This window comes from Beta vulgaris, chromosome 2 (assembly GCF_026745355.1).
Source record: "Beta vulgaris subsp. vulgaris cultivar EL10 chromosome 2, EL10.2, whole genome shotgun sequence".
NCBI lineage: Eukaryota > Viridiplantae > Streptophyta > Magnoliopsida > Caryophyllales > Amaranthaceae > Beta > Beta vulgaris.
Window position 1 is genome coordinate 53,270,061 of NC_079203.1, and position 11,248 is coordinate 53,281,308.

An 11,248-nucleotide genomic window follows, 5' to 3' on the forward strand; every position below is an offset into this window, starting at 1 on the left:
TTCCATCATTTGTAGAATGGCCAAAACTTCCAAGTGTAACATGCATACATATTAATATCTTGTTAATTACCACATTTACACGCACTTGTTTTTTGTAACTTGCTTATGCTAATGCTTAAAATTTAACATAAGAATAATCTAAGCGTTGCAACAGGGAAAAAACTGCCATTGTTAGCATAACGTGGTAATCTTTTCTCTCCTGTAAAGAGTAACATGATTAAAAGCAAGAGTATTTTATCTGAGATACAAAATATTCCTCCACATCACTTAAAAGCCTGAATTAGATATGAATATACCTATAATATCTTAGATACATAGTACCAATTACTTTGAACCAATTCAATCTACAACTAATACCTTTTAGAAACCTATAATATCTCAAGCATTGTAATCTTTCATCCCATGTTTAAAGCAATGGTTAACAAATGTAACTCATATGAAATATCATGTAATATCAATGTAGTGTTATATGTTCATGGCATCAGAAGATGAAGCTCCATTTAGCCAATATCATAATCAAAGCTACTCTGCGGAACGAGGAATTTCACCTTTGCCATTCAAGGGTGCAACAAGAGCTAGAATAACGAAACCTCCAAGGACTACTATCAAGATACCCATAGAATTAACCAGCAAAGCTTCAGTGGAATAGCGGGAAATAACGTGGTTGGTTTGCAGGAATGTAGCTTTTTCTAAGATACCAGTCACAGTTGTAACAATAGCAAGAGCATAGATATAGACACCAAAGAAAACATGCCATGGAAGCAGGGAAGATCTGTTGTTCCGTGAGCCACCCGGGTACCAGAATGTTGTAAAGCCACCAGCCCACTGAAATGAAATGGTATGTTAGTTTGTCAAAACTCACAAGCTATGTTACCCGGACTCACGTGGAGGCCACAGTATAGAAGAAAAGAGAAAAGGGTCTTTCAGAGAAAATAAAGACCTGGAGAGTAAACAGGAAAAGGCAAGCGAGACCAAGCCATGAATGGAGACTGTAGAAGTTGTCGATGCCCTTATCATTATGGAACTTCCAAGCAGCCCATACACCGATAATAGCTAAGCAAAATGCCAGGAACTGTAAGACGAGATGGACCAATTTTTTGAAGGCTTTTGTTCCTGGAACAGTTTTGTATGCTAGCATGGCTACATCGATAAACCACATTTCAAATGTCAGAGAGTCAATTGATTCAACTCATACTAGAATGAAAGTAATGGAGAACACATTAAAGAAGTTATCAAAAGTAATTTATAGCATGATCTTGTTTACCATAAATATAGTATAGATTGTGATCATATTTTTCCGAATACCTTTTCATTGCATCAATAGTAATGTAAGATGGAGCAGGCTAAGAACTAATAGAAGGTTTTTTTATGAGGCTACACAGAAATGACATACAACACAGGACAACTGATCTATTATGTCGAATATTAAGCTATACATTAGCGTATGTAGTCCATTTCTGACATGAAAATCAACAAACCGATCAGCATTTAACTTCCTCAATTGGCATCAGTATACACAAAAGTTTCGAGTCAAGTTTTTGAAAAAATATAACCCCCACATCCATAAAGCCAGTGTACAAACATTCCAGTTCAAGCAGGAAAACATATTTTTTCTCATTCAACAGACACCTTCTGTCAAAGGTCAGAATCTATGATATTCCTTCCAAAGGAATTTACCAAGACCAAATTTCAAGAAGGTATCAATAGAGAACAGTTAGAAAAAGCAACTTTAATGCAAATATAACTATAACAAATCCCATCATAGAAGTAGAAATGTCAAATATTCTCTAGTTACTTTCATATTTAACTTAATAACAACCAATATGAACCGAAAATTGGGAAAAGCCTCAATCAGGTAGCCAGGTGTATGGCAAGTTGGCAACTCAAGGCCAACTGGCCAAGCATATTGATGTGCACGAGTCCATCCAGTGATACCAAGTCTACTTATGGTAGTATATTATTATTGCTAATTACCATACACATGGTAGAGTTACCTTCTCCATTAATGAGTACAAGGCTAATGACCATCAAAACAGGATGAATCTGCAAGAAAGAGAAGAACCAACAATTATCCAGAGAAGCAATCCCACTAAAACAATCATTTCATATCAATACTTGAAAAAAACTATAGTATGATCAACTACGATTAAACCAGGCACTTTTGTTTAAGGCTGAACGTACCAATTACCAAGCGACAAATCTGAACAGCAGTATTCAGGGCTCTACACAATAATAATTGTTTCTAAAAAGAAGAAATTTCTGTCCATGTCCATAAGTCCATGTATGAACATGTCATCTCAATAGTCTAGTAGCCTTGCATAAACTATTCCTCAAAGTCAGATAAACGTCCAATATTCCAAAAAATGCTGAGATTCATTAAGGTTAGTCCTAGTGGTTATCTGCTTCCCTAAACTCGCCATGACTTGCAATCTGAAAACGCAAATTGGTACATGCAAATGGTCTACTTTTGGGCTAAGTCAACATAACTAGGTACGAAATTGTGTTTCCATACCCACTCTCATATTTAGGCAACACTAAGATAGTCCACTCAAACAAATTCCTAGGTAGGAAATTGTGTTTCCATACCCACTCTCATACCGCAATTTAGGTAACACTACGATAGTCCAGTCAAACAAATTCCTATGACTCAATAGCTGCAATGACAGCCACACAAGTAACATGCATATACATAGCACAACAAACAACATAGGCATTTTGGAACAGCTGATTTATGAAATGCGCTTCATTACGCATATAAAGCTTACAAGCTCCCTCTAGAAGCAAGTTCATGCTCTTTAAATTGTGCCCCGACACAATCTCCACACAACTCCTAATAATTAGGATGCTCATTGCTCAGCACCTAACTAAAAGGGAGAATTTCTCCTAATAAGTAGAAACCAAACCAACTAATACTCAGAGAGGGCTGCTTGTTCATCAGCATAACATGTGTCAATTCCTTTGAATTTTCTTATAAACCATAAACAGGATAATCACACTTAATCATGTAAAACATCTATTATAACATATTATACTCAGACCTAAACTGGAAACTAGCTTTCACATTAGCAAAACTATATAAAATAAATCCCAAAACATAATCTCAATTTTTACCCAAAAGACAAATCCTTGTAGGAGAAGATCCAGGACACTTAAAAGGTTGAGCTGCAATATCATTAATTTCTTCCATTAGATGAACTCACAAATTCAAGAATTCATCAACCCTTCCAAACTTCAAAGGTGCCCACAACAAATAAAAAATGTCACAATAAACATGAAAACTATACTATATGATACTAGAAACTCAAGTCTTATGCAATGTAATCAAACCCAAATGAAATACATTATGCATTATAGGAAAAAAGAGAGAGAGATTACATTAAAGATGAGATCTTTATTTTCTGAAATGAGAGCAAGACCACCTCTATAATGAAGAGTCCAAGTGAAAACAAGAGCAGCAACAGTGAATCCAATCAACCTAATCACCAGGTAAATTGGAAATCTTACTACAGGAACAGCCATTTTTTTACCTCAAAAGGCTTAATTTGACACAACCCAGAAACAATTTTAACTGAAAAAAGGAGGATTTTTCAGTCGAGGAAGACAATAAGTACAAAGATTACTTGGGTGTTAAAGGTTTTGGATTTGAGTTGAAGTTTTAATGGGAGTATATTCCTTGATTGAGGTTAAAAAGAGGTAATTTTAAAGATGGGATTGAGATTCGATCTGGGAAAGAGAGAAGTTAGAGTATAAAAATGAAAGAAGTTTGTATAAGGGGGTTATGAAAATGCAAGTTTCTGGGTTTATGCCACCCATTACTACGCCATGACTGTTAAGTTTGACATTCTGGGAGGAGAGAGAAAATGTGAGACTGAGAGACTTAGCACACATTGAATTTAATCCTTTAAGTCTAAGGACTAAGGCTATGTTCAGTTCACCTGAAATTTTCTGATCTGAACTTATCTGATATGATCTGATCTGATCTGAACTTATTTTTTCTGATCTGATCTGATCTGAACTTATTTTTTCTGATCTGAACTTATTTTTTCTGATCTGATCTGATCTGATCTGAACTTATTTTTTCAACAAGATCTTATCTTTTATAAATATATATTATTACTATTATATTATTACTTTGTAAATCATTATTATGCAATACATTATAAGATATTCTTTATAGTGTTACTATTATTATCATTTTATTTCTATTACAACTTTTATACAACTTTTATTATTAATAATAATTATTATTATTAATAATTATTATTATTATTATCATTATTATAAGAACAACAATAATAATTATAATCATAATTATTATTATTACTAAAAATAATTATATAACTCAAGTCATTATTTTATAAGAGCACTTATACAATGTTTCACACTTTCCCTTAAAAAAAATTTTACACTTGAGAAGTCGGCAAACTGAACTCTTTTTTTTCCATATAAAATAGAACAAGATATACAAACAACTATGACTTGAGCAAAAAATAAATAAATATCGTGCAACTTCAAATAGCTAGAGAGATTTGAAATTCGATAGGAAGAGGTATACCGAATCTAAATTTATAATTTGTATCTCACACTTAGCTTATTTTGAAATGTAATCCGAACATAGTAGTTTCGTTATCATGAATTTGAGATATCATATTTTATATATTTCTTATTTTTGCGTCAATCTTATGTTCTTAACACGTGGCTTTTAATTTTCTATTATTTAATAACAACAAAATAACTTAATATAATAATAACAATGACATTTATAATGGTAACAATAAGATTAATAATAATTACCAATATTAATAATTAATAAGTACAACAACAACAATAATAATAATTCTTTTGAACAAATGTACTAGTAAATAATAATACCCCCTTTGTATTTTTTTTATCTTTGTCACTTAGAATCTTGACACTATTCACAATAAGAGATAATCTTTTAGATTTTTTCAATATATAAGAAAAAATATAGTCATGTGGGGTCTTGTTTGATTCGTCTCAATGAGTACTTTATTAATATTCAATTATTATAATTTTTATTAATATGTAGAGAAAGATATTTAATAATAATAAGTTTTTAAATATAAGCATGATATGATCTGAACTGATCTGATCTGATCTGGTCTGATCTGATCTGATCTGATCTGAACTTATTTTTTCTGATCTGATCTGATCTGATCTGATCTGATTATGAAATAAGCAAAAATAAGGTGAACTGAACATAGCCTAAGACTCTTAAGAGTGAAATTAGTCGGTAGGGTCCTTTAAAAAAAATTGGATTGTTCGATCCTACTCCAATCTTAATCGATCAGGTAACAATTTGAGTGAAAATTAGGATCGTCTGATCCTACTAATCATATATGGTCCTACTAACTCTGCTGTAATTCTACCACTCTTGTCATTCTGCTTGTGATCTGGATCGTTTTGCTAAAATCGAATCGTACAACCCTGCGATTCGGATCGCAATTTTAGCAATAATGGATATAATCCAAATCAAACCCAACAACAAAGATATAGGGTAATCCTAAATGGTAACGCAATGTTGTCACTCAAATTGTTGTTGGGTTGAATGGTGGATATAACGTATTTGTTGTTGGGTTTGATTTGGATTATATCCATTATTGTTAAAATCGAAATCCGAATCGCAGGGTTGTACGATCCGATTTTAGCAAAACGATCCAGATCACAAGCCGAATGGCAAGAGTGGTAGAATTACAGCAGGATCAGTAGGATCATATATGATTAGTAGGATCAGACGATCCTAATTTTCACCCTTAAGAAGGTTGAATGGTGGAATCCTCAACCATGCTAAGTATATGAACCCTTATCCAAATACCTAGGTCGTTTGTTTTTTTAATTATATACATTCTACTTTGCACCATTCACATATCATGTAGGATTTTGTTAGATTTGTGAAGATATATAATTTTCAAATATGAAATGGTCTCAGTCAAGTTATTTAGATGGTCTCAATGGTAACTTTGAGTTATGCTTTTTTCTTTTTAGTAGCAAAACTTAATTTTGATTGTCAATGACAATAATGTGGTTATGATTATACTTGAGAAATTGGTATTACTAGCATTTTGTTATTGTAAAGAGTTAGTAAAAGAGTTGTTTATAAACAAATATATTAAAAGGTGATCCTATCAAAGCAACGTTGTCACTCTTATAAAACTTTTAATACACATGTTTATAATCTCATTTAAAAATATTAACAATGTGTGATTACTAGGATCCAGACACATGACCTTTGAAATGAAATGTGAGAGTTTAACCACTAATCCACTATAATTTCAAAGCTTAATGTTTCAAAGTAGAACATAATAAAGTTATAATTATATGTAATTATAAAGATATAGATTAAGTTTTTGATCTTTAACACCTTTGTTATGTAATAACTTACTTTTAACATAATTCTATTAAAATTTTATTTTTATCCCCAATTTCCGAGAAGTTCTTTTTTAAAAAAAATAACTTATCATGTCATAACATCCATTTTTCAATTTCGCATTAGACAAAATATTACGAAAAGCTAATAATATTAATTATGAAATTTTTGAATAATAATATATCTGATAATTGTAACTGACTCGGGACATCGCCCGAGCCAAAATACTAATATACAATCTCATTTGACATATAAATGCATTAACCAACTAATATACAATCTCTCTCTTCAAAAAAAAAAACTAATTTACAATCTCATGTTCCTTAATATATTAATAAACTAGTTTTGTATGAAACGAAAACAAACAAAGGTCAATTGCATTATAATGAATACAAAAAATTGTTCATAAAATTCATTGTATATTTTTCTTCTATTTTTAAAAACCAATAAATCAAGAATAATGTAAATATTTTGTTAATGGAAGGTATTATGATAAAAGACGGTAAATTTATATTTTAATACTCAAGAGTATAAAAAAAGTTTACCATTTTTTATATCCCCATCCTCTTCCCTTATATGTAAAAATAAATAATCTAAATAAAAATGCGTTAACCAACTACCCTACCATCTCTCATTCTCTCCCCTCCCAAAAAAAAAAATAAAAAAAAATAAATAAAAACTACTCTACAATCGAATACTATGGCTTTCTCAGTCAAAAACTCCATACATTTTCTCTCCTCTTCCTCTTTCTCTTCTTCCTCGTGCTCGAATTGCAGAAGCTCGTTACAGGTTCTTCTTTTGTTCCTTAGATTAATCTACTTGTTCAGACGATTTTTGTTATTGTTGCGAATTTTGGTGTCAAATTCATGCCATTGTTTGTTTTTATGCGGTTGTTATTGTTTGTTTCATGAATTCAACGTATTTGTTTCTTTATCTCAGATACTTGGTTATTTCATGTTTTTATGATTCGAATTTCTGGGTATAACTTGTTAATTCATGTTTGTTTGTTTCGGAACTAAATGATAACAAAATTTATGATACAATTCGTAGATGGGCATATTTTCATGCCATTGTTCAGTTGTTCTTGATTATTTCATCAGATTAATTTTTCAAGTGTTGTTATTTTAGATTTATATCAAATTAGATTGCTTCTTGTGCTGTTGATTGTGATTTGTGACATTTACAATTTTGTACTGTGAATGCTGGTATAGTGGTATTGCTAGTGTTATTGTTAAGAGTTTTGTGCTGTATAAAATTGATGAGATAATAACGCGTCAATCAATGTAATTGTTTATTGTTTATTGCTTAATATTACTTGTTCTGTTTTGTGTGGTAATTATTCATATTAGGCACCTATGTTTGAAGATCACATAAGTCAGCTGCCAGATGCAATTCTTGTATCGATTCTCTCGCTCTTGACACTAAGAGAAGCTGCAATCACTAGTCTCCTTTCGCGAAGGTGGAGATATTTATGGACATATGTTCAATCCTTGGATTTTGACCCATTTTCTTTCCAACCCAAGTGTATAGATGTTGAAGATCAGAGAAGATGTGTAAAGATGGACGCTCTTAAGTACGTAAGTTGGCTGAACAATGTCGTTGAATCTCATCGAGGCTCGAATTTAGAATACTTCAATGCTATTGTTTGTTCTAGTGCGGATACAAGCCAAGTCTATAGATGGATTTCCTTTGCCCTGATGAAGAGAACTAAGGTGCTAGAATTAGATTTTAGAACACGGCATTGTGATGATTGTGACTTTTCTTATTACTTATACCGTTGTGTTTATAGTAATCCTGATGGTATGTCTTGGATTAAGTCACTGAAGACCTTGATTTTGAGTGGTGCGTTGGTTACTGCAGAGACTCTCGAGTTTCTTTTCTCTAATTGTCCACAACTTATCACTTTACAAGTGAGAATGTGTGGAGGCCCTGTTAACCTGAGGATCGATAATGATCATATTCAGCGCTTGCAAATCCTTTATTGTCATAACATTAAAAGTATTGAGATAGTGTCTGCTCAGAACCTTGTGAGCTTTGCCTATAAAGGCGCGACTTTCGAATTCTATGTTAAGAATGCTCCTTCACTTGTACGCCTTGATATAGGTTCGAATGTCAGACATAGTCCGAAATTTGCCCGTGATTCATTTGCAGAGTCCCTTCCCCAGCTGAATAGGCTTAAAGTATCGATAATTGAATACTTCTCTGTAAGTTAATTCCTCCTTTTTACAATTCATGAATTGGGTATATATATATATACATCATTTCATTCACCAACAAAATCATAATTTTTACTTTTCTTTCAGGGATACATTTCGCAGTTTCCTGATGGAGACTTCCCCAAACTTAAGCAGTTGGTGCTCAATGTTGATGCTTATTCCTGTGAAATTTTTCTGGATATCATTTGCTTGATAGAGAGATCAACATCCCTGGAGAAGTTCACTTTACTGGTAAGTGGTAATTGATTCTTTATACTTTCTTCATTGTGAAATAAGGCTCCGTTTGGTAGGGCGTAAAATATTTTCAGTGTAAAATGATTTTCATGGAAAACAATTTACAATGGAAAACACAATTCCAAAATTTAGTTTTCCGTTGTTTGGTTCGATGTAAAAAAAATGATGAAATGAAAGGGAAAGTAAGGAGGTAGTGAGAGGAGTGTACAAGATAGAGAAGGAAAATAGTTTTCCCTTCATTTTGAAAGGAAAATGGTTTTCCATCCTTGGGAGAGTAATTTTACCCAAGGGAAAATGGTTTTACACTCTTTTGCCAACCAAACAATGTAAAACTGAAAATAGAGGAAAACAGTTTTCCGGGAAAACGTTTTACGCCCTACCAAACGGAGCCTAAGTGAAACACTTTTCTCAAAAGCTCTCACATAAAAGATGAAAGTGTTTCACTGATTGCAGAACCAAAAAACTACTACTATTATCTTCTTTTATATGGTGTGTTGGGTTGTTTGCTCCAATTTTTTTGGCCCAATATTTTAAGCTCAAATTACATTTGGTCCATGTTAAAATGTCGGTGCTCAAGATTTTATTGCTAGATAATTCTAGCATACTCATTGACTTAAGATAATGTCGGCTAGTTGAAGAAATTACTAGATATCATTTCTCCATATTTCTGGGACATTTTAGCCAACTTTAGGAACCGACATCAAGAGCATTACATAACTATATATATGTAATGTTGGGCATACTTTGGAGGCAATCCACCATTAACGCACCACACTCTCCAATTCTATTCTCCAATCCTCTACACTCTATAAGTGTTCCTTCTACATAATATTTAGGCTTAGAGAGATATTACCTGCAATGTGTAGGTTTGTTACTATCGACTCCATTATGGAGATTTGGCTTTCTAGGATACTACTGAGGTCGGAGATTCTAATGCACACATTCTAGTGAGTTTATATTATAGTGAGAGTTGTATTTGTACTTCTCACCCTAATAAGTTCAGTGTGATTCTTGTACTCTCCTATTTTCATATAGTGGATTTTGGTTGTCGTCCATGGGTTTTTTTGTCTTTATTTGAGGATTTTTTCCCACGTTAAATTGTGTCCATCTTTTACTACTTTTCTTGCCCCATATTTCCAACTCTATTATTTTTCTCAATCTCTACATCTTTAATTTGCTTCCGCTACGCACTCACAACCCTAACAGTTAGAAAAGCTTGCATGACACAGAGTTGCTATACTAGGGGTAATGTATGGGGATTGGGGTGTAGAACGGGCACTTCCTTTAATTTGGGGATGTGTTGCTTGTGTACTGTTAGTTTTTGCCTTTCTCGTCCTTTGAAAGATTTTATAATTGCATACATTTCTTACTAGATTTGAATCCTGTGAGATGCACGTTAGATTTTACAATACATATTCAAATAATAAGTTTTTAAATAGACTAATTTTTACTTAAGGAAATGTCAAAGTTATAGCTAATATACCATTATCTTTCTCTACTTCTTTCAGTTCGATCGTCATTATAATACGTCGTTCAATAAACCTGTTGGTACACCAAAAAAGGAGATCTATAATTTCCCCCACTATCATCTCAAAGATGTAAAATTTGTCGGCTTTACTGGTTGTAGAGGTGATTCTGAGCTTGTGCAATACCTGCTTGACAATGCCGTAAATATGGAGAAGTTTGTATTAGATATCAATAAGCCATATCATGTTACACAACCAAATGAGTATGAAGACAGCAAAAGGAAATTTGCTCTGAAGCGCGCTAAAGAACTTGTTGAGACAACACTGCATCGTAAGATTGATTTTATTAGCATAATCAACTATGATGCTCGGCTCAACAAGTGATCGAGTTTGCTTCAATAAGTTAAGCTCTTTGTCAAGGAACAGAAAATGCACTATGAGTCTATGACTATGTGCATATCCTAGAGAGTGTTGTGGGTACTTGTGGCTGCCTATGAAATGGATATTAGGGGAGTTGCCTTCCAGAATCTAGAAAAGTAGCTGGCCGAAGGGGCGGATCTATCGTGGGATCTGGATGGCACATGTCGCACCAAAAAAACAGTTCCGTAAACTTCGTTTATTTGTTGAGTGGAGTAGGGTTTTTTTTCACTTTGATAGGATGAATTTGGTTTTTCAGTAACTTTTGTATCTAATTTTAATTTGAAGTAATGTTACTCCCGTCTTTTCTTATGAGAAAAGAAAGTTAACCTTTTTGTCAAATCAAGTGTTAATTTATCACTCCCTTTGTTCACAACTGAATACATTGCTTAAAATTTTGGGTCAAGATTAAATCACTGTTTGGTTTCTGTTTGTTAGCACACCTTTATACCATCTATATTTGTATAAATTTATTAAAAGACGTTTCTAAATCAAGAACGGTGTTACGTGGCGCTCGCTCTAAGAGA

General features: G+C 32.8%; 2 protein-coding genes across 3 annotated transcripts; one reads left to right on the plus strand and one right to left on the minus strand.

Annotated features, from left to right (window-relative positions):
* Positions 1–263: 263 nt before the first annotated feature.
* On the minus strand, positions 264–3,894 carry LOC104905580 (transmembrane ascorbate ferrireductase 2). 2 transcript variants are annotated; one of them, XM_048639539.2, is made up of 5 exons: positions 3,376–3,894; positions 3,112–3,162; positions 1,995–2,043; positions 941–1,140; positions 264–825 (listed from the first exon to the last, which is right to left on the minus strand). In XM_048639539.2, the coding sequence occupies exons 1-5, from the start codon at positions 3,517–3,519 to the stop codon at positions 523–525; spliced, it is 747 nt and encodes a 248-aa protein (XP_048495496.1). In that variant the 5' UTR covers positions 3,520–3,894; the 3' UTR covers positions 264–522. The 2 variants fall into 2 exon arrangements, with proteins under 2 accessions (XP_048495496.1, XP_010692471.2); XM_010694169.3 differs by lacking the exon at positions 3,112–3,162 and having other exon boundaries at positions 3,376–3,893.
* Positions 3,895–6,520: 2,626 nt separating this feature from the next.
* LOC104905574 (putative F-box/FBD/LRR-repeat protein At4g13965) lies at positions 6,521–11,063 on the plus strand. The gene is made up of 4 exons (XM_010694164.4): positions 6,521–7,177; positions 7,738–8,592; positions 8,692–8,835; positions 10,347–11,063. Exons 1-4 carry the CDS (start codon positions 7,088–7,090, stop codon positions 10,686–10,688), a joined length of 1,431 nt encoding a protein of 476 aa, XP_010692466.2. The 5' UTR covers positions 6,521–7,087; the 3' UTR covers positions 10,689–11,063.
* The last annotated feature ends 185 nt before the right edge of the window (positions 11,064–11,248 follow it).